Source organism: Xiphophorus couchianus, chromosome 20, assembly GCF_001444195.1.
Source record: "Xiphophorus couchianus chromosome 20, X_couchianus-1.0, whole genome shotgun sequence".
NCBI classification, from domain to species: Eukaryota; Metazoa; Chordata; class Actinopteri; order Cyprinodontiformes; family Poeciliidae; genus Xiphophorus; species Xiphophorus couchianus.
The window spans coordinates 5,823,708-5,847,591 of record NC_040247.1 but is presented as its reverse complement, the minus strand read 5'-3'; the positions used below and the strand labels follow the sequence as shown (position 1 = coordinate 5,847,591).

At 38.1% G+C, this 23,884-nt stretch overlaps 1 protein-coding gene across 3 annotated transcripts in view; it reads right to left on the bottom strand.

Annotated features, from left to right (window-relative positions):
- The window catches only part of nav1b (neuron navigator 1b), a 42,684-nt gene extending 19,613 nt beyond the window's left edge, over positions 1-23,071 (bottom strand). For 2 of the 3 annotated variants that reach the window (XM_028001783.1, XM_028001784.1), the window contains exons 1-4: positions 22,052-23,071; positions 14,294-14,396; positions 12,768-13,124; positions 163-307 (exon numbers count right to left, since the gene is read on the bottom strand). In XM_028001783.1, coding sequence (XP_027857584.1) covers positions 163-307; positions 12,768-13,124; positions 14,294-14,396; positions 22,052-22,742 — 1,296 coding nt within the window. In that variant the 5' untranslated portion in view covers positions 22,743-23,071. Of the gene's footprint in view, positions 1-162; positions 308-3,421; positions 3,607-12,767; positions 13,125-14,293; positions 14,397-22,051 lie in introns of those variants that run through there. The other variant, XM_028001785.1, reaches the window with a different exon arrangement.
- Between the last annotated feature and the right edge of the window lie 813 nt (positions 23,072-23,884).

Genomic DNA, 23,884 nt, shown 5'->3' with positions numbered 1-23,884 from the left:
TTTGTGTCACTCTAAGATTTAAGACATTGTTAAATTCTGAATGCGCACTATTCACAGAGGGGCCTTACAGCCAATGGAAAATAAAGACAAGCAGAGCTTATCTTATTAGAAGGGACATTAATCCACACTGGAATGAAGAGAAAATGCATTTTTACAGCTCACCATAACAGAGGAACTGCGTCTTGATCCCAAAGGTGTGCTGGGCAGGGAGTTCAAAAATGAGCTGGCATTGAATTCCTCTGAGCTGAGGTTCTCTGAGCCGTCACCATCACTAAGTCCGCTGCTGATGGAGCTGCTCTCATCCCAGCTGAAACGAAACAAGATAATTGCTTTAAAAAGTGTTTAGTCTGCCTTTAAAGACCAGAAAAGGAAAAATAAACTGCTGCACAGCATGGAAAATGTCTGTTTGTAGACGTTCGATTGGCTCTGGAGTCAAAGAAACCACTGCATTAAACAAAACAAGAACTAACATATCAGTTGATACATAAATATTAAATCATAATTTTCTTTCATGTCATAAATCTCTCACTCCATTGGCGCACACAAAGCAAAACACATGTAACGCTACAGTTTCATTATATGTGTAAGGTCAAATATAACACCAGAAAACCAAAATTAACAACATAAGTTTCTTTAAAAAACTCAAAAGCATGATTAGTCAAAATATGGTTATAAATCAACCTAAAGTTGTGACATAAGAAAGAATTCAAGTGTGCTCTGCCATGTCTTACAGAAGCAATTTGTGTAAAAAGGAGTCATTAGCTTTGAAAAGTTTTCATGAGCTTCATGTCTCAATGGACCTATAAGTCACCTTGAAACAGACAATGCCTGACTGACAAAAATTACAGGGGTGGACAGTCTCTGCACAACCTAAATCTTGCCCTGGAAGTCAGACTGCTCGTATTTGAACACAATGAAAAGTTAGTCATTGTGCAACATTCAACAAATTGTGAATCCTTTCAGTCAGCTAACATCCTCATCAGCACATGAGACCATTCAAGTCTAATAGGAGGCTATAGTTTTCTACTCTGAACAAAGTGATATCTGCTGAGACCATAAAAAGAATTCCAGCTCAGTTTCTCCATAATTATGATCTGGTTACTAGTGATTATTACCACTGGTAACCACAGATGGTAATAAAATTTGTGTTGGCACACAAAAATGTGGCCTAGTGGAAAAGGTAAATTAATATGATAATTTCAAGTCATTTCTTGAGTTGAATCAGTTCTTCTCTTCTTTTGACTTCTCCACTGAGCTGAAAATGCCCTTTGTGGGTATGAAGTCTGCAATTAGCAAAGGCAGGGAGCATGGGATGGAGACAAAATGGGAGACAAAAATGGCTTGTACACATTCAGAATTGAATATAATCACATGGCAGGAAAAGAGTGGCATGGCTGAAGTTGTAAAACAGAGCAGTGGCTGTGAGTTACACTTCTTTAAGGTGCGGATTTGGACCATTTATATAAGTGATGGCTTAGAAACAGATTTGTGATTATGGGTCAATAGCTTCAAAGTTTGAGTTCAAAAACAAGAGAATAAAGGTTTGATTTAATATTTTCAAAAATATTTCCAACACTGTCGACTCTTGGATTAGTTTAACGATTGCCACTCAGTGCAAATTTCTGTGGTATTCTCAGACAATAGCTCCTCTGTGAGGGGCGACACCGAGGGGCCGTGAATAACCCCACAGGGATGTCAACTTTTAGAGGAAGGCCTGTGGGTTGTTGATATTACAAGCCAAGTTGTCTGCTCTGTGAGGTAAAACCCAGACAGGGAGAGTGTGAGAGTACAACAACGGAGTGCATGTTTGGTGGGGCAATTAACTGCTGTTTCTTGCTTTCTATGGCTGCCCTCCAGAGTCTTTAAGATGCTAGTCTGATCTGTGATTCACTAAAAGTGTTTAAGATGACTGACTGGCTAGAGAGTATAAGAAAGTGAGGACATTCCAACAACTTTTACATAGTTGGTAGGACATAAAACAGTAATCTAAAGGCTTACAGTATTGGTAAACATTCTGGGTATAAACAGTGTAAGGTTGTAAACCATTTTATCTTTAGAACACTTTCTGATTTCACCTTGGTTTCAATTAAAAAGACCAAGAAAATGTATCTTGCACAGTCGCTACTAAAAGTGTAAGCAGCTCTGTTAAATTTTCAGGTTTTTATGAGGTTAAGACTTTTGTTTTATCTTTATAGATTAGTCCACATATAAGGTGCTATAGTCTATGTCATTCCTTTCAACTGAAAAATAACCCCAAAAAAGATGCAATAATACAGATAAATTATTAGTCTCTTGAAGCTCCTTTGATTCAGTTTGATTCTGTATTCTCTGATATGGGATGGGTCTATTCATCATCTTAACTTGACGATATTTTCCCACTTTGCTTTGCAAATAGTCTCCATATGCACTGAAGATATTTCTTGTTCACAGCCTTCTTTAGGTGACTACCACAGTTGGCAAGATTTTTAATTGGACTCAGCTCGGCCATTCCAAAACCTTTGTTTTGCTCTCATCGCATTATTTTGATGTTGATTGGAATTACTTCTTGGGCTCACTGTGATGCTTAAAATATAAAATAATATTCAGCTTTCCAGCAAAACCCTTAAGGTATTAAAAACTGACTGTCAATTGGAACTGTTCACAATTTCATCCATCTCACAAAAAACCAGTTGCATCTGAAGACGTCTCATAGTGTGGCATCTCTTGGTAATGGTTGCCTTTGATTTTGAGTCGGATATATCTTTTTAGTTAATTAGTGACCAAAGTTCACATTTAGTTCCATGCAGACCGCATCACATTATTCTTCAATGGTTTGGAAAATTTTAACCAATTATTTCAGTATTTCTTTATTTTATGGTTCATGCAATGCAACATTTCATTTGTCATCTACATACCAGACTTTACTGAAACTGGCAGTAGGTAGCCCTTACTGATGAGTAAGGCAGGCGGATGAAACAAATTGTTTGTGTTGCAGTGCTGAACCATAAAATAAGCTTTTTGCAAACAAGAACATGTTTGTACTTTTTTAAAAAATATCTACATAATTGCTTATAGCTGTAATATGTGCACATTTAAGTAAAATATATAAATATTTTTAAAATGGTGGCCCTTTTGAACCTCCATACAGGAGGTACATTTCAGTAAAGGAGATAGTTAACAGCCACATTACATGTCCATTCAAAATCTCGTTTCACTAGCCTTAATAATTTTACAACCAAATACAATCAGTATTTTTTAAAAATCACGTGTTTTTAGATGTTGTTTTTCCTGTGAAAATACTCAGTATTTTTGCGTTATTTCAATTATTACTTCATAATCCAACAGACTATAGCGGTCAACGTCTATTTAAAAAAGCGTTTAAAGTGAACGAAATCCGCGGATTTAAATGTACCGAAAAGTGCATGTAGAGTCGGAGAGTTACCTTGGCGTAAAAAGTAAAGTCCTCCTTGATCCTGTCGCTGACCGCAACGGAGGCACTTTCAAAACACGACCGCTCATTTGTGTCTTTTTCTAGCTTTTCACTTTTAGTGGCAGTAAATCCTCTTAATTGTCCGTAAGCGAGTACTATTCACATCCCCTGAAAGCAAAGACCCATTCTCGCCACTCATTCAGCCAGCAGAAAGGAGTCAGGCTACACCCATCCCCAAAAGAAAACCGAGAGAGGGAGACAGGACGCGCGAGCCAGGCAGCGAGAGAGAGAACTGACTCCGATATTTAATGAGAGGATGATCATTAATTATCATCCTTTAATGATGATATTAAAGGATATCATTAAAGGGTTAGTGACGACGCTAACCCTTTAACCTTAGCTTGCTTTTCTAGGAAGTCAACACACATATCTACGGAAGAGGATTAGGGCCACCGAAAAAAAAAAAAAGAATTCTGAGATTAAAGTCAGAATTCTGACTTATTTTTTCGGTGGCCCTAATCCTCTTCCGTACATATCAGTTAATTTCCAGTTTAGAACAAAAAACCTCTCGCTCTGTAATAGTTAACTAACTTAAAAACATCCTTGAACTTAGCTCTATATGGAGGCTGTTTGTTATCAGATCTGAACATTTTAAAGGGGCCATATTTATGTATTTTCCAGGCACATAGTGTCATTTTATAGCGCAATCAAGTAACTATGTTACATTTGTTGTTACAAAAATTATATGTATATACTATACCAAACATAATTTAAATTAAATTTGACTTTGCAATTTGATGGCTTGAAATTGGCGTCTGTCTCTTTAAGACTTTCCTACTTTGTCGAATATTCCACCTAATGCATATCATCAGAATAATGCTCCCCCATGATGCTGTTTACAACCGTTCTTAAGCTCATTGACCTGAGAAGGAGTTCCTATGATAAGCGCAGTTTCACCAAGTGTTTTCTCCCGAATGACTGCCAGGTGAGATTGAAGGATTTCTCAAACATGCATGAAATAACTGAAGCAACACTACACATCTGTTTGTTATGACGGAATTACATTATAACATGATATAAAGCTCAAAAAAGTTGATTTTACATAATAACCCTGCCCTTTAATAAAATCTAAAAAAGAACAAAGCAGTCAAAAGCCAGCCTATAGAGAATTTTGCAAATAGTTTGACTTTTATGTTCGCTACAAAATTATGTATCATAAAATAAGACATTTCTTTAAATGCAGTATGGAAAAAAATGCAGTTCAAGGTAGAAATCTAAATCTCAGCAACTGAAACCACAAGCCCACAGATGACACAAGGATCTCCAGTGATGCATGAGCAGCCTTGGAAAACCCAACCTCCCCCTCTCATTGGTAGTGAAACAGTTATATTCATTGCAATTTCTGGTGATCTCATGTCAGTAAAAACACTCTAGAAGGTCAAAGCTTTGGGACAAGACGGATTTGCACCCCGTCCACATCATCAGTCTTGATTTGTAAATCCTCTAAGTTATTTAGACTGAAAATGAGTGTTCAATGTGACTAAACAACATACTTACCAGGTAAATAATTTCAAAACATAACAGCACAACTATGTGCTTTCTGTATCAGTAATCTTTTAAATGAATGTTAATAAATTCTATGACACAGTGAAACATATCTACGATTTATTCAGGAAAGATAAACAAAGCTGCTACTTTTTAGTATATTGTGCTTTCTACAATAAAAATTTGTTAGAAATTTTCCATGACAATTTATTTCAAGACTTTTGTACACACTTTTACCTTAAGTGTAAATAATGATAATATCAATGGAGAACACTATTTCTTCTGATGTCTGTTGATTTTCTTTGCTTTGCTTTGCTCACAAGGATCATAAGTCAGTGGTTTACATAGTTGTTGATCACATATGGCATTTATTCCTTATTATCCTTAAGAGAATGAATATTTGTCTTCCAAGAATGATATTTGATCTGAATTGTTTACAGGGCAAAAAAGGTGTGTCGGTGCTCACATATCCTGTTTATCTCAGCCAGACCACACTCTTACAAAAAAAGCTGTCATCCAAACAGCCTTCCAGCAATGTTTGCACTTTATAGTAACAACTGAACTAAACTGATAAGCAAATGGGTTGTGTAAGAAAACATCCTCTATACATTTGCTTGGTATGTTTTGTAAAGCTGCCAACGTGAGGTTTTTGGGACATTTACACTTGGCAAAATCAGAGAGAAATCAAAGCATCTGGCTTTGGCTGAGGCATAAAACATTCTTACATTATGACCTTTAATTTTAGTTGCCTTTGATCTCTTATTGTTGCTGTTTCCTTCACTTTTGGTAAACTGGTCTTAAAAACATTTGATTGGCTAGTCCAGTGTCATTGTTAAAACAACATAAGACATAGTAAAAGACAGGAATAACTAATTTAATTTAAAGATTAGTTTGGCGGCTGCACAGTGGCGCAGTTGGAAGAGCTGTTGCCTTGCAGCAAGTAGGTCCTGGGTTCGATTCCCGGGAGTTTGCATGTTCTCTCATGCGTGGGTTCTCTCTGGGCACTCCGGCTTCCTCCCACAGTCCAAAAATATGACTGTTAAGTTAATTGGTCTCTCGAAATTCTCCCTAAGTGTGTGTGTGTGCATGGTGGCGTGTTTCTGTGTTGCCCTGCGACAGATGACCTGTCTAGAGTGTAACCCGTCTCTCGCCCGGAACGTTAGCTGGAGATAGGCACCAGCACCCCTCCTGACCCCACTAGGGACAAGGGTGTACAGAAAATGGATGGATGGATTAGTTTGGCACTTAGGAGCTTAATTTGAACAGCAGTTTGACAAGAGAAAATAGGAAGACATGTGGCAAAATAGCCCAAGACAGCCACTTTCTGATCTGTTAAGTAGTACATGAAATCATAGCTAATCTAGTAGCATAATAAGTTGAAAAATAAGTCAACAAATTTGTGTTTTGCTCTAAAGTAATCTGTTGGGCAACAATTAATCCAGTCGGAGACAGCTGCACCAGACTGTGCTGTTCCTAGTCATTCATAAAGTCAATCTCTCTATTATAAGTCTCAAGATGTACAATCTGCACTGCATCTAATACTTTATACTTTGAATACTTTGAATTTCTGCAGTTTCCATGTCAGGTAATGATTTTAAGACACCAGCAGAGGGCAGAAATAATTCAAGCTCACCCTGGCATAAAAATGTAGCGTTCATCCTCTTTCACAGTGTATCAAAATGAAGCACCACTTAGAATTCAGAAAACTAAACAGCTTTTGAATCATAGGAGGAGTAGACATTTGTCTGTTGCATCCAATTCTGAAGCACAGCATGGGAAATTACTACAAAAAGAAAGCATCAGAGCATAGTACCGTGAGCAGGGGATTTATGTCAGCATAAGTTTATTTCATTTCAAACGAAAAAAGATGGAAAAAGAAGCACAATCTTGGATCCTCCTGGTGCATGATTTTGATTCATATCAAGGCTGACCACAGCCAAACAAATAGGATTGGGCAGCTTTCATTGCAGAACAGTAAATGGTTCTGAGATGCATCAGTGACTATGTCACAGAGTGTATTCACCATATATCTAAGGGGCCTAGAAACATGGACATGGCAGTTGATTACTGACCTAGAAAATTAATGTAGAGTCAAGATCAGTGTGATCGGTCAGATGAAGTCTGAAATCCCACTGAAGCAGCCAACAGAGAAAGTCTCATGTGGCACCAAATCTGACAACAATTCAACCATTTTAATACTATCTGGTTTAATAGGTTTCTTCTAATCCGTGTTTTTGTTCAAAATGCTTTTTTTGCTGAGTAGCTGCTTGCTGTGAAGAGGTTATGCTGAAAAAACATAGCTAACCATTAAAAAAATCATTTCTGTACCAACTTTGGAAAACTTTCCACCTGGGGCTGAACAGCAAGCACCACAAACATATCCAGACGACCACACGCAGACATGATACAGGGATGATTCATACTCCCGGGGGTGCTGCTGTAATGGTTTACTATTCACAGCGCTGAGGACTCTACTGAACGTAAAGGCACATTTGGTTTTAGGGGAGTCTTTGTAAGTCAGTGTTTCAATGACCCTTGTTGAGAGCTCCATATTGACCCCAGATGTGTTTTAAAGAGACCGTGAGAGATTGTGTGCTCTGTTGGTATAACAGTAACCAATGTTATACCATAACAGACAGAATTATGTCTCTTAAACACATGTAAACTACAAATTTGTACTCTTTAAAATGATGTAGTGATAGTCAGAAAGACTCAGAAATTAGAAATACTTTTCACTGGACCTCATAAAAGTGTATTCTCCAAAGTGTTTGTCACAGACCAAAGCAGCAACTTTTGTACTGATAGATTTAAATAGGTCAGAAAAATATGGGAGGCTTTAACAGGCAGGGAGGTACAAAGTGACTAAGACCAGAACTTAGACAGGAAAGGGAAATTAAACACAGACTGCTGAGGGAACCGATCCAGGATCGGATGACTGCAGCAAACCTTTGGTGCATAATGGAATGCATTTGTCAATAGACAGTTTCCAGTGAGTGAGCGAGTATGAGCAAGGCTGTTAGTATTCCATCATTTCAAAAACTGACCTAAATATGGCACATTCAAAACATTACAGATATTCACTAACTACAGACAACATAGCTTGGCTTGGGGCAGCATACCTTTGCTGATGTTGCAAAATTAGTCAAATTCATTTCTATAGATCACAGAAGCAATGGAAGAATTTATCACACACTAAGTGATATGTCCTAAACCTAAGTTAGCTAATAAAGCTACATTTCTCCACAATTAGTGTCACTGCTAATCTAGGGAATCCCATCTTGTAAATACCAGAAAGAAACAAATAACATGCACACTGTTTTGTCCCTCAAAGAGTAATTATAAAAAAAAATCTCTCTCATAATAGCTTCTCTACAGTCATTTACTTGAAATGCTGCTTTTTCTCCAGTTTTTTCAGACCTTTTATTTCACACACAAACCATCAGCTGAATCTCACACATGCATTCTCCACACATTCATTTGCTCAGCAGCTACCACACTGACACACAAGGCAGCCCATCACTGGGTCAGTGGAAGACGGTTGCCATGGCAGCCCATCCCGAGCTGTGTTGGTGCTCGATTGTGATCAGTGGTGATGCTGCTGCTGAACCAGCCTACGTCCTTTACTTTGCACTGCTGCCTCTGTGCTGGTGTATAGACAAAGCCCCATAAATATCTACATATCTACTATAGTCCCATTGTGTAATATGTGACACTGTGAACATCCTGTTGCCAGTAATGTAATTTTATCTGAAAACTGAACCATACGAATTATATAAAAGGAAGATCAAATATATTTTTGCCATAAATTGAGAAGTGGAGATAGTAGTTCTGGACAAAATTAAAAAAGAAGCTAATGTCTGCGATCGACTAGCAACCTGTCCCGTTTCTTATCCAGTGGCCACTAAAATAGACGCCAGAACCCCAAAAAGGACAAGTGGGTTGGACAATAGATGGATGGAATTGTACTGTGTTTGAAAATGCAATTGTTCATTGTGTTTTGAGTTTAATCTCAAATGCACTTTCTTTACAACGAGAAAGAGAAATTATCCATACATTCCCTACAGAAACGGCTGCAGAATAAGATTTGTGTTAAGATTATGTTGTTGAGCAATTCATCAATTGGTCTTTAGATAAACCAATCCCATCCACACAGGCAGATGTAATTTCAGTGCTACACACCAAATTTACTTGGTGGCTAAATTTGGTGCTTTTGAAAATATACTTTTTTAATCAGGTAAGGGAGAAATTTAAAAAATTAAAAACAAAAACGTGTGGTTATTGGATCACATTTTGGATCACCCACTATTTTCAATAAAAGAGAGTAGGGTTATAATGGTTTCCTACTCTTACTGACAAATGTGTAGTGTCTTAATATGTCTAAAATTATTATTTATAATTCTTGTACACTTTCTAAGTGCAGGAAAACAGACCATGAATAGTGTATGGATAATTCAAGTAATTTCTGACTGACAGACTGAACAGAGGACATGTCTAAGCAGATACTTAGTATGTTGTTGTATCAGATTACTACTGCTGAAGCCAAAGTGATTAGAGTCACACAGCACACAGTTACTATACAGACAGACAGTATTGCCTGGACTGACGGAGTAAATCAACCCTTATTATACAACAAACAATGTACTGTTTGAGACTTCAAAATTGAGAAACAGTACAATCATTTTTATCCACAAATCTATATGTAGAATCATTGTCATATTAAAAATTTAGTGAAAAGATGGCATTTGTAAAAATAAAATAAGTAATTTTGTTAATCCTAATTTCAGCTCACTATGTAAAGATGAGAAAAAGCTGGGCCTTCACTGAAAGGGAAGGGAACAGAAATCCTCTTTACAGTCGATTTTCAGCTGGTTTCCATGGTTACCATGCAGGAGCCTGGTCTATTTTCAAAACCAGGGAGCTAATGGTTCTCAATGAGCCAAACTGTAAGTGTGTGTAGGGGGATGTTGTAAGAATGCAAATGGTTCACACATTTTGTAGGAAAAAACTGGGAGCTTGGGCTTCTGCACTCGCTTCAGAAAGTGGATTAGCTTCTTATCTGCTCCAAAGGTTGTTGGGATATTTATGAGGAAGAATTAATATTTGTGACATAGTACCACCACAGAGGTTTTTCCGCTGCAGAAATAAGTACATTTTCCACTTATTCCATGTAAAGAGCAACAAGAAAAGCATAAGAACTTACAGTTTCAGCAGATTCCAAGTTTTAGAATATAAATCATCAATAAATGGATCTATCTATCTAATGGATTTATCCATTTAATGTATACATCTTTTGTGCCTTGGCACACAGCATGATGAGCTGTTCTTATGAAAAAATATTCTTTGTATTATAACTTACTCAATATCTGGGCTGCATATGTGATATAAAAAGCAAGGCAAATGGGTCATAGTCATACTCTCGCATGAATGTATCTGGATTGGTGTGTAATACATGTAAATTTAAGTACAGAATAAGGACAATATTCTGCACTTCATTTTCTTTTTATCCATCTTTTTCATCCCATTCCATCAAACCCAATTCCAACTTGTTCCAATTTAATTGTTCTATTTTCTTGCTCTAATTCCAAATAACTTTAAATGTGTGTCATCTCTTCTCTTCGTCTTACCATACACAGTAAGAATGTGACCTGGCACACAGGGCCTCGAGAGTGCTCCAGAGGCTGAGCTTAAATCCCTCCACATGTGCAACAAAGATAAAGCTGCTACTCCACTCTAGAGAACTGTCCTTGATTCTTTTTATGCCGTTCTCCGAGTCTCACCGTCTTCTGAAAGTTGTGGGAGGAAATTAAATGACACAAAAAGGACGGTAGATGACAAGTGCCGTGGTGACAGTTCAGTGCGCAGAAAAGAAAAGCAGGAAAAAAAGAGGAAAAACAAAAATGTCCATCTGTGAGATGTAAACTATTTAATGCATTTGGCACTTGTTGCATCTTTACACCAAGTGAGAGGCTATTTACTTTGTAACCTTATGAGATTCTCAATTGAGACAAATAAGATGTTATAGTCTGCAAATAATCCCTTTAAAAAAGCTGTAAATGGTAGAAAATATGTTTTTACTCCAGAGTTTGCAAATGAAATCTGTTTAATAAGGACAGTATCATACCAGCTCGAGCCACTGGTTGGGTACCAGTATCAAGCTATAGCCAGGTTTTAAGAGTCACCATTTCAAACCAGACAAAAAAATATCATCAGTGCTCTGATTATTTAAAGTAATTTTAATGAGATGCAAGAGAGACAGTTCCTGAATTTCCTCAGTCTCTATCAAGCATATAGTAATGCAGTGCTGCCCCGCCTCCTCCCACATGATGCTGTGCACTGTCAACCAGCTGGCTAAAATAGGTTATTACTTTTCCCTCACTTTAAAGAAAGACTACGTATTTCAATTAAAACATGGACATGATGTGGAAGCTGAAATAGGTACATCTGATGAGCGTAGTTAAAACAAAACAAAAAAACATTTGAGAGTCTAAGAAAGTCTCTTAAACTATGGATGATGGCTGGCTACCAAATCAGATATCCTGACTAACTAACCAACTTACTTTATCTTTTTATATCTTGAGTTTGTCCCAAAAACTCCCATTTTCCCAAAGCAGACTGATCAGACTGCTTTGGGCATTTTTAGAGCATCTGGCTCAAACAACTGGTTTGTTTGCCCTATTTTTTTGGAATGGTTCCTGGACATCGTTTTGACTATGACACTGATTACCTCAAAGTAAGACTGAACTTTTTTTAAAGTGTCTGGGTAGGGACAAGTTAAAGTTAAAAATAGAATCATTGTTTCATAATGTTGGTTTAATGTGTTTTTGAGTGGCTAAACCCACTGATTCTCTGAGGAGTTGCTGATTGCATGCTGTGTAATTCTTTCTTTGCTCTGCTGAAAACAAATGTGGCAAATAGAATTTTGAATAACCAGGCCAAGACTGTGCAATGGTTCTGTTTCCTTTTCTCACTTACGAAGGTGCAACATAGATGTCCATCCAAGTTTTTCATGCAGCAAAGGAATCTGAAGAAACATTTGCTTTGTCTCTCTAAAGACTAAAGGGTAGGCCTCATGTGTAGTGTTTTATTGCCCTTTAATATTTTCCAATTTGGCACCGTTTTGTCCAGATGTGGACATTATCAAGGCTCCCTTCTCCAACCTTCAACTTTAGCTCTGACACACACGCACACCAGCTTTCGACACACGCACGCACGCACGCACGCACGCACGCACGCACGCACGCACGCACGCACGCACGCACGCACGCACACACACCTTCTCCCCTTTTTTCCCTCCTATTCGCTCCACCCCATATGTCATTGCTGTGCTGATGTGATATTATGTTTTGCTGACATTTATATTATTAGTTAGTCTTGAAGCTGTTTTTCAGTGTTCTATTCTCTTGATCATAATTTTGATTAGCTGACTTAAATTTCTGATTATTCATTAACTTTTGACAACTAAACAGCTTGCATGATTAGTAGTACCAGTACAGAAAGAGATGCTAAAATACCACTACTTTCTTTATCTAATGTTTCAGACATCTACACCAGATGAGCAGAGTGATGTTGACCAAATATGTTGCCTGTCTTTTTCTTTTGCTTTCAAAACGCTGCTCGTTGGTATGAATATGACATCCTGGTGAGGTCTTCAGTGTTTTTTTACTATGACCTGATTTATTAAATGCCATGCTTTTTCATCACTACTTTAACACACAGGTGAGAATGTGCCATTTTTTGAACTTATTGCTTGTTATAATGAAGTCCTCATTGGTTTCTGCTATAATGATAAAAGTTTAAAAGCTTCCTCTCTCACCCATTGGCCAAGTTGTCATCATCATCATCTGGCAGGCTCTTTCCTTGAAGGTCAGTATCACTCAGGTAACCAAACTTGAGATCAGGATCATCGTCGAGACCTTCGATGAGTTCAATGCGAGAAGTGCTACTAAGGCGGCTGGAGCAGCGAGCTGGCATGGTGTGGGCTGTGTACTGGGAGGAGCTCTTACTGCCCGGATATCCGCCACCTGTGGAAGATGGGGCATCGCCAGCCTGAAGACGAGGACTGGACTGGCCATGGCGCCAGGACAGAGGTGAGGAGCGGTTTGACATGCTGGAAATGCTGCGGGCATTGGTCTCATCACTGTCGTAGCCCACGTTGCTGCTATCCATACAGCTACAAAGATACAGAGAAGGTTCACACTGTGTTCCACAGTTGTATTTGAGTAAAAAAGCTTAATATGTGCAAAATGTCACACGTGTTCAAAAGAGCACATTTTTCTTTCTCTTAAAGGAGTCCTTTAAATAAGTTAGTCCTTTAAAGAAACTCATATTAAGTTGCTCTTGAACTAGATAAAATGTCAAACATTCTTCAGGGAATAAATCATGTCAAATTACCTTATGAAACATGAAGACACAAACAAGGATGACCTGATATCGTGGTCCTGATATTTTTAAATCCAGTTAAATGCAGCAATATGTATGTGAATCCCAAAGTTTACTTGTTTTATAAGTAGGTCAGGGTTAAAAACGCCAAGCCTCGAGCATCTATGTCTGTGGATTGCACAACTCGATGAACCGAGTCAACCAAATAAATAATGCAAAGTCTGTAGGTATTTTTATCTGTTCTTTGTGGATAATTTATAATGATTGAGAACAAGAATTTTTCTTTTTTTCAGTTAACTGTTGATTATCTTGTATTCAAATGGCATCTGCAAGAAACAGAGGATTTAATACAAGATTTCAGACAAAATTACTTGGTAGAAGAAAAAAGCTCAGCAAATGAAAAGCCAGTTATTTTTCTGACATTGACGATTGACCAAGCACTCACACAACAGTACTATGTGTAAAGGCATGTTTTAATTTCAGTCAGAAAAAAAATCAACGCAACTTATTTTGATTTCTTTTAATTATAAAAACACATAGCATGTCTTTAATTATGTTCTAGTTTACAGCAAGGATTGCAAAAATATCACATTCATTCTGCTATAATTGTTGTACATTGCTCTTGTTGTGACAAATTCATGTTTAGATCTATTGCTGTTCCATCAAAAACAAAGATTTCTGAAGTGAGACTATGAGAATGAAAAGGGGAAAGCCATTTGAAAGGAGACGGAAACCAGATGTGCACCAGGTGGAAATTCCCCTAGCAGCTTTGGCACAACTGTTTACTCTTGATTATGTTATACTGTACATTGATTCATTCCGTGAGTTAATCTTCTTCAGTCCAGGCTTTTTCTTTAAATATCAATCGTGTCTGATTAAATAAAACCAAACTTTATCTTGTGCTGGTATAGAACACAACCGCTTACACTAAAAAGCAAATCTAGATCCAGATGTGTTTACCTGTGGGTCAGCTGGGAGCCACGCAGACTCGACATTGTGTCTTCCAGATTCTGGCGGAGGTCAAGAACATTCTGCACAGTGCGCTTCCTCTGGGAATCTGGATCTGTGTGAAAATAAAGAACATCTTAGAGGTGTCTTCTGTTTCATTTATGTTTTGAGTGTGTATTGTTTTACAGTGTTTTTACACACAAACACTGATGAACTGCATGCATAAAAGCTGGTTTGCATTATTTGCATCTGCATTGGTGTGCCAGCTGTTTTCCATGCAGAAACTCATCCAGTGTATGTTCAAGTCATTAGGCAGAGTAATGGGCTGTTTCACTATTTCAGACTACACCCCTCTGAACTGATGTGGTACTTCCTCAAGTTGTCTGTAACTTAGATTGCCCGGCAGGGGGATTCCCACCACACCCAAGATCTCTTTCAGATGTTTTCCTTCTCAACTGTATTTTTCCGATCCACTGATCATTAGCTAAGACTTGCATGCCTGAACTGTACCACCAAGCTGAATTGCACCCACAGCAGAGTTACTCTACGTTAGCTTATTTTCTCCCAGCTGCATGCATTATAAAATCACTGGGTTATGACCATGTCAAATCAATATTACAGTACTATTAGGGGTCTTGTTGTGTTAGCTGTAAAATATGTGTCTATAAAAAAACAAGAATCTGGGGGTTTCCACTGCACAGCTGAGGCAAATAACCCAAGGGAAAAATGTACAATAAATGCATTAACTAGGAAAGCTGGGTGAGTGGCAAAGACGTCAGGGGACCCCACACATAACAGTAACATGCTGGGCTTATATGAGGATGTTTAACTAATTTAGTAATGGATCAGAAGAACATAAATCAGACAAATCAACTAAGTAGAAACAGACTTTGTGTATTTAAAACATGTTGTGTCACCTACTTGTAAGCAAGGAGGCAAAACAGAAAAAGAAAATCTGTTATTAAAGGTATGCCCTTACATGTAAGGTGACCAAATTGGTTCTTGGACTTTCATCCAGTAGAAGTTAACTGTAACAAAATATTTTTGGAAACTGCCATTTTAAACCATTAAGCATTACATAGCTTAATGATAGACATCGTCATCAAGCTATGTAATTCCAAAAGCTGTGAAAGCTTTAAAATATTTAAGTCAAATTTCAATTTGAGTGAATTTGACTGATGACCCAATACAGCCAGCCTTTTGCCAGAAGAAGACTGGCAAAAGAAACAAAAGACGAAACCGAAATAGAAATAACAGGATTTAAAAAAGGAGAAAGGAACCAGTGGTTCTACAGCTTGTGAAACCGCCAATATCAGCAAAAACTTTAAATCTTTGTTCTACAAATTGATGTGCAACAACATTAGTAATTAGTAATGTGAAAGACATTAGTAATGTTATATTACTGATGTCTTTCCTTCCTGGTAATGTGTTACCTTGGAAACCTGTATGTCCCTGAGAAACAAACTGCCAAGACCTCTACTTTTAGAGAGGCGTTCACATCTGTAATGATTAAAATACGGTTCTCCTATTAAAGCAGAAAATGTATAGTTATTTTATTATGCAACTTTAACTTTAACATATAATTTCTTTTTTTAGTGATAGCCTTGAATTTTTGCATGTTTTTGAACCAGATCATTAATTCTTACATCAAACTCAAAAATCTAAAAGGGACGTACTTCCTCCCATAACTTGATATAACAAAAGAAAAATCTAAATTGTCTGCCAACTAACAAATACCATTTTTTTTATAGTTAGAGATTTCTTATGAACAAAATGTGCATATAAATTCATTAACAAAAACAAATTGTTACCAAAGTGCTATTGCTCTACTTTTTTTCACTACGTTTTTGTTGACAGAAAATAACATTTCTATTTTCTCATAAATAACTTTGTCTCCTCTGAGTAGATAAGCACTTCTTTTTCAAAGTAGAAATTGTTTCAAATAAAATTATTCTGAGAAAAACAGGAAATGTTATCCATCCTTTTTAAGAGATTAAACATAAGTGGTTAGAAATATCTAGTTCTCCTTTAATTTACTGCTCAGTGTCTCATTTAGGCATTTAAAACACTTTAATTCTGCAAGTTCCTTTTTAGTTGTGCACTGAAGGACTGATTTTGTCCTTCACATTTAGTTACTGTTACAATTTGCAAAAGTAATTTTAAACATTTGAGATAAAAAATAATGAATAAGAGGCAAAAGAAACCCATGAATCTTGTTCAGGTTTGTATAAATATGAGAAAAGCTAAATTGTTTTAGTGGGCTATAGCAGCATCTTATTAGGGCACTATGGTGATTTTTTTTTTTTTTAACATACCACCTGTCAGCCAAAAAAGTTCAAGGGAAACCAATTTTATTAGAATGAAGAGGGATGAACATCCTACAAAATCAAATTAATCCCATGGTATGCACTGAAGCAGGAATGCTCAATATATGACACGTGTGAATTCCATCTGTTTCGAATACATCCTGTATGAAGCATGCACTGGACCCCTGTGTAACAGCAGGTCCATTAGCATTCTGCACTGCAGCAATGCCAACACAGAGAAGGGAAACTTGGAATGTTCCTAAGGCAGATAGCACCTGCGAATAATTGCCCACTGTCAGATGGACTTGTTCATAAATGTTGTGATTTTTTTTTTCATCTGCCACGGTCTGCTTGATGTAAAGCAGACCTAAATGGGGAACATTTTGTGAATGGAAAATAACTTCAGATAAGTTTCCAACTGGTAAAGAAATAAACCAGCACATGTCAAACTTCACAAAATAAAAAAAATAAAAAAACTGGCAATTTTAATCCGACTCTTCAAATATGGCCAAGTCAGACAGAAGGTCTTGCACATTGCATGAATTCATTAAGACAGTGTAATAAATAATCAAAGATACCAAGGAGAAGATTTAATCAGGCGCCATGACTACTTTTTATTTTGCTTTGCTCTATCTTCCCAGAAAGAAAATAATTTGACTTTGTTACACAAGAATTGACTTTGCTTAGTGAAGTGGCAGGTTAGCAAACAAACAAGGAGGATCTAATTATCCTACAGACAAATAATATTCATTCACTGTATGCAATGATAAACATGAAATAAATGTTATTCTGCTAGATCTTACTGAAATTCTTTTAACTTTCAAAACTACATTTTAAATTTTTTTATTGTTTTTGGGGCAAATACCAAATATTTTAGTATTGGCGATAAAGTGACACATTAATTTATACATATTTACTCTGAAAACACTGAGTAAACATTGCCAAATACATAATTGTAATACATTTGATGGTGAATGTGCTATATTTACCTGAAAATATGTAAGTAAACATTTCTGACTCCTGAATGTCTTTAATGTTTGAAACAATGTCGACTGTTTTCCTGTCCCATTTTCCTTTCCACTATAACAAATAAAGGCTATTATAACAGAGATCTGAGATGACATATTCCAGACAATTATTATGAAATGAGGTTGTTTCTTTTCTTTTTTACTTTGCATTCAACAATTGGTCTGTTCTAATAATACACGTCGTTCAAGGATTCAACGCTGCAAAAACACAGTCACTTTGAAAATATTTTCAAACTTCTTATCTGAAGTAGAGTGAAGTGGACCTGATGTCTTGGTCCACTAATGTACAAATTCAGCATGAAGGACACATTTTTATGTTCACCTCGTAAAGGCAGCATTAGGATATTTTTTTATCCCTGTAATACTTGAAGCATAAATTTACATGGACAGCTTAATAAATGAGACCATTAACTAACTACATCATTCTTGATGTTTTGCAGGAAAACAAACAGACCTCCTATGTTCAAAAGTAAAAGCATTCTTTCAGGAGCCTCATTATAAGGTATGCAGCTGAAGCAGCTCAATATAAGGCATTGACTGAGCTTTAACTTTCATGGCTAGCATCTGTTGTTGCGCAACACCCCCCCCCCTCCTTTCTGTCTCTACTCTCTCACTCTCGTACTTCCTCTTCTGAGAGGGGAGATGTGCTACCAGCTCTCCGTCTAACGGGTACGTTGAGTTTCCTAAATCTGCTGGGATTTACCCTGTCCAGAACTGAAGTAAACTCTGTTTAAGCTGGTTTCGAGAAACGATTCGCCTGGTTATCTGACGGCCTACATCCAGGTGTCCCACCCTTCTTCCCCCTGTGAATTAGCCAGACTGAGCAGCCTACAGCCAACTAGTTTCACAGAGCACACCTGTTAACGGTCGCTCGTTCTCTATTTTGCAACTTGCATTTGTTATTGAACCAGGTAGGTTTTAGTGACTCGGTCGAGTCCCAAGGATGTTGTTTTAAATATGGGCTACCAGCAACCTAAAAACATTTTCCACTTCTTCCTCTCCAGAATCAAACATCACAGCTATTTTACAACCATCAAAGAACTTTAAGGTGACTCATTAACTGAATGTCCACAACATCTTTTAGATTTTCTTTATGCTAAATATTTTATTAGTAAGGCATTTTTGCAAGGGTCAGTACAGCTTAATTCAGTAGCAGAAATAATCAAATAAGTAAAATCAATCATCTAGTCTATCTTTCCCTACTGCTGATACTGAGAACTAAAAAAGGGAACCTTTGAGAGAGACGGACGGAGCCTGGCGTTTCGAACCCCAGACCTGGCTTGATGATGAAGAAGGTGTTGCAACAGGAGGAAGATGTTGATCGATGAAGGCCAGGATCTCCGCAGGTCCGATGAGCTTCTTCTCCGCATGGATGCTGAGGTCACACAGGACTTGGTGCTGGCAGGAAAAAAGGCACCAGTTCTTCTTCCTTGTCTTTGTCTTCATCTTTGTCTTTGGGGTCAGAACCCAGCCGATGAGAGAAGTGCGATTCGAAGCCACAGATTGTGGGCCAGACGGGTTGGTCTCCATGTGCAGGACAGTCGTCGGCTCCGTGGCTCCGACTCTTCTTCAGCTGCAGAGTTCTTTGTCCATCTCGATCTTGGCTCGAAGCTGCCCGGAGGATCCAACAAAAGGTTCCTCTTTTGCACCCACCTTATATAGGGTTCATCTGTCTGCTTAGACAGATGATCTCATATCCGTCACTGTCTTAAGAGACATCATGTCATGATGTCTGTGCTAATGTCTCAGGGTTGCTCAACCTCCTGTGTCCCTTGCCTGCACAACCTTTCACCTACTCTCTACCTCCAACATATCAGTGATGTTTAATTGCAGTTACACCTTTTTACACCATTTCAAGTTTAATGTCAAAATCACATTTATTTTCTTTAGCTTCTCTGATTTAGCATTCATTTATAATTTTATAACCATAACTTATATCACATTTATTTTCTTCAGCTTCTCTGATCTATCATTCATTTATGATTTTATAACCATAACTTATTAGTTACTCTTATTATGATCTTAATGTGAGTTATTACAGATGTTTTTCTGAAAAGAAACCAAGAATAATACATGATTCTAATTATTTACTACTAAAGTTACAGTTACTTGTTTTTCTTGTAAGTGTTCCCACAAATATAAGTATTATTACAAGTAAACCAATATTAATATAAGTATTTTACTTTGAATCTTATCAAATTACTCAAAATGTTTAGATTTAATTTTTAAAATAAGGAATAGTCTCAGCTATTTTTATAAATCTGCAGGCTGGAAACTTACTTCCTCTTTTTCCAGGAAACCTGCTTTTCCTGTTTAATGACTCTCTCTGACTGACTATGATTTCTTATGATTAGATAGAAAAAAAGTAGAATTAAAGCAAAGTTTGCATGAGACAAAAACAACACACACAACTAGATTTATTTTATTGACACTTAAGTCTAATGTTGGGCCTTGATGTCACTTGAGTGATTCATTTTAAAGATAACTTTATTTATTATTACTGTTAAACTAACTTTATTGACACTTAAGTCTACTGATGGGCCTTGATGTCACTTGAGTGATTCATTTTAAAGATAACTTTATTTATTATTACTGTTAAACTAAAATCTCCAGCATGGGGAAGTGGGATGAGCTCGGATTTTCTTGACACATCTTAAAGTCATGGCTGACCTTAACACCCATACAACCCAATGTTGCCAGTCCTCAGTTTTCCCCACAGTTGTAGCTATGATCAGACCACAGAGCCTGTTTTCACATAATCTCCATAAGTTATAGTGTTTTGCTCTGAATGCATTTGCAAAATGTATTGTGCCTTGTTATGTTGCCTTTATAGCAATGGCTACAGAGGGACGTTTCAGAGCAAGTTAAAGTAGAACTTCTTTCACTGTGGATAATGACACTCTCCTGCCAGCTACAGTAAGCATTTCCTTTAACATTTTCTGTTGCTTTGGGGTTGATTTTACACCACAACATCTTTGCTACAAATAATCAGTTCCCTACTTGAACTCAATAATGAAGGACCCTTGATGTACTTCCAAATAATCTTTAAAACTTTCAGGCGTCTGGAAATAGGGAAAAACTCTTGTGCTCCAATTCCTTGCAGTCCCACAAAGGACATGGAAGTGTGGATGATGCCATCTGCCCTGTGTTGTTTACAGTTCTCACTGGCTGATATATAATTTGTGACAAACTTGAATGATTGATTTCTATACTGGTTAATGAGGCATGGGTAACATGTCGAATTGCAACAGATGTCTTCATTAGAAAGCCTGAGGAGTCATGTTGATGATACAAAGAAAATCACATGTGAGCAAAACCATGCTTGTTTGTATGAGATTTAATGTTGCTTTACTATAACGGTGTGTGAAATTGTGTAGATGAATCAATCGAGTGGTCCAGTTTCATCAGTGGTAATGCAATGTAAAATTTCTCTCTTTGGTTATATTCATAGTTAATTGCATTATTTTCATGCAGTTTTAAATGTAGCATCAAGTATTTAAGTAAAATAAAAGCTGAAACATAGTTTTATTTTTATTTTTTTTAGGAAAGACTGAGTGCATGTAAAGCAGGCTTTGTGTTAAACAACATCTGGCTGATTTCCAAAGATAATGCTTTGTTCTCTGATGTGACTACAGGCGATAATGTTCCACTTGCCAGTGAATACAAAAGACTCTGCATGTGTGAAGAGAAAGAAAACACAAAAGAATCAGCCATCAGAATCCTAATCACCATCTTGGATGATTAAAATCCTCTTTTCATGTATGAAGTCTATTCAAAAACCTTACCTACACCTTCATCATCAAAGTAGTAAAGAGGGTGTAAACCAACTGTCCTAACTCTGGAGATGATTGAAGCTGAGAAGAGGTTTATACGCGTCTGAAAAAGGAATTCAATATGGCAAAATGTCGTTCTCAGCATTTTTTGTAAACATCTTTTTTTCTTTTTTGGGATGCATGCATGGATATCTGGATGGAACCTTGACTGCATCAACACATGTTCCAGTAAATGAGAGCTCTAGAAAGATAGTCAGTATGCTGGTCATAATTTCACAACTCCCCAGGCTTTATGAAGTCATCTTGTAATTTTTAATTTAGTGAGCACATTTCACATAATTGAAGCCTTTGGGCATCAGACGTCTGAGCCACATGTTGGAAGAGTATGAACAATAGAGTGCCATAATGTCCGACTATCTGCTCATCTTTCTGTGAAACAGTTCAGCAAATATGTCATTCAATAAAACAAAAGAAAGACCAGCATGCTGTGCTCCCTCCCCCTGGTGAACTGCAAAAAAACTCGCTCAGGAGAAATCTCGACCTGCATCAGAAGCAGGTGCCGTGTTGCTGTATCAAAGGGGGCGTGGTCCAGAGAAGGGGATAGCATGATGAGCGCTTCTAGCTCGTAGTACGACACCCAAACCTACTGTCTGCGGTACTTACCTAACATCTGACTGAAAAGAAGCTGTTCCAGGTCTCCTAGTACTGTCACCACCAGCTCTGGGTCCACCTTCAGGAAAGGCTTATCTCCTCCTTCCTCTCCCTGGGCTTTGGAGCCAGATTCTCCTCCAGCTCCGGCTCCAGCTTTCTTTGGAATGGCCTTCGCTTTGCTGGAGAGGATTTCATCGTCTGACTTTCCGTCATCAAGTGCCTTGCTTAAAGGTTTCACCTCAGCAAAAGGACCACGAGGTATGCGGCTCTGCTTGCTCAGGGCAGAGGGAGCAGCTAGGGCACTGAAGGGCTTGGGTTTTCCCTGGAACAGTGAATGTTCAGATTTGGATAGGTTTCGAGAAAGGGGGGCACCCCCGCCGGCACTACTGCCACCCCCTGTGGTCTTTGGCTTGTTGGTCTTGGTCTGCCCTGCTCCAGGCTTGGCCATGTCATCACACCACTTTGGCTCATATAGGTGCAGCTTCTTCTCAGCATCAGTGAGGACAGCCAGGTTTGTCATCGACCTCTGCTTGCGAAGATTGGAGGGCACTGGTATCCTGCCCTCAGAACTGCCAGCCCGATAAACCTTCAGCTCCCCACGCTGTGTGCTCTGGGGCACTCCAGACTTGGCCCTCTTAGCTGCCATGCCTACTCCTTTGCCATCTGCTTGGCCGTATGCCTTGGTGCTGTCCGTCCTTTCCATTTTCAAACCTCCTTCTTTACCTTTCACACTATTCCCAAGCACGCCTCCTCCATGAGACCATTATCAAAATGCATCAGGAGGGGAAAAACAGTCTTCCTTAGTCAAACTCCTCTCCTTGTGTGGAATCATACATGTAAATTTCCCCCTCCAAGACAATCCTGCTGCTTTCTCTTCCTTCCCTCTGTATCCTTCTATCTCCCTCTTTCTTCCTGACAGGCTGCTGCAGCTGCTGCAGTTGCAGTGCAGCCCAGGCGCTCCCTTTCTCTCCTTCCTTTCTGTCCCCCTCTCCACCGTTTTTTCCACTCTCCTCCCTTCTGCACGCCCTCCTGCCGCTGAACCGCGCAGCAGCAGAATGACAGCGGAGGCACACGCAACAGCACTCCCTCCTCCCCTCTGCTCTTTGCTGTCTCTCCTTCGCCTCTGCCTTCCCTCCCATCCTCCTTCCGCTCATCCCTTTTCTTTGGTTTAAAGATGCTTTACCTTCTCTCACCAGAATAAGTCAAACACAAGTGAGCAATGAGAGAATGGATTTTAACACCAGCATGCAATAATTCTCTAACATATCTTGATTTCTCACCATTTTTTGTGATTCCTTTGTTCTTCCCCTCCCCCTCTTCACCTCTAGGGTTCACTGTTCAATACTTTTGATGAATAAATCAGATTTATCCTGTTATTAATAATCAAAGCAATATATATTCAGATGCATAGCTGCAAAATATAGCACATATTATAATCACCGTCATAATTCAACACAGTGTAACAACTGGAGCAACCAGATTATCTCTTGATCCTGTCTGAGCTTCCTTATGATATCTATTCCAAAATTCCAGCCCTACAAATCATTTGCTGATCAGTTCTACACTGCCTTCCAGCTGTTTTCTATATAAACACAGGCAATGAAAGATTATGTATGCAAAAAAACCTGCAGCTTGCCAAATAAGAGAGTGAATGACAAGATGTGCCAGCATAAGCAAGTGAAGTGCCCAAAACCGCACTTTGGAAAAATCTTCTAAGTCACTTTTGAATGCATTTAAATTTGCACAATAAAATAGCATGGGTAAATTAAAAATACAGTTAAAGTATTAAGGCAGGGAATTGTTTTCTGCCAAAGATATTCCACACAGTGTCCCAAAGGGCACAGG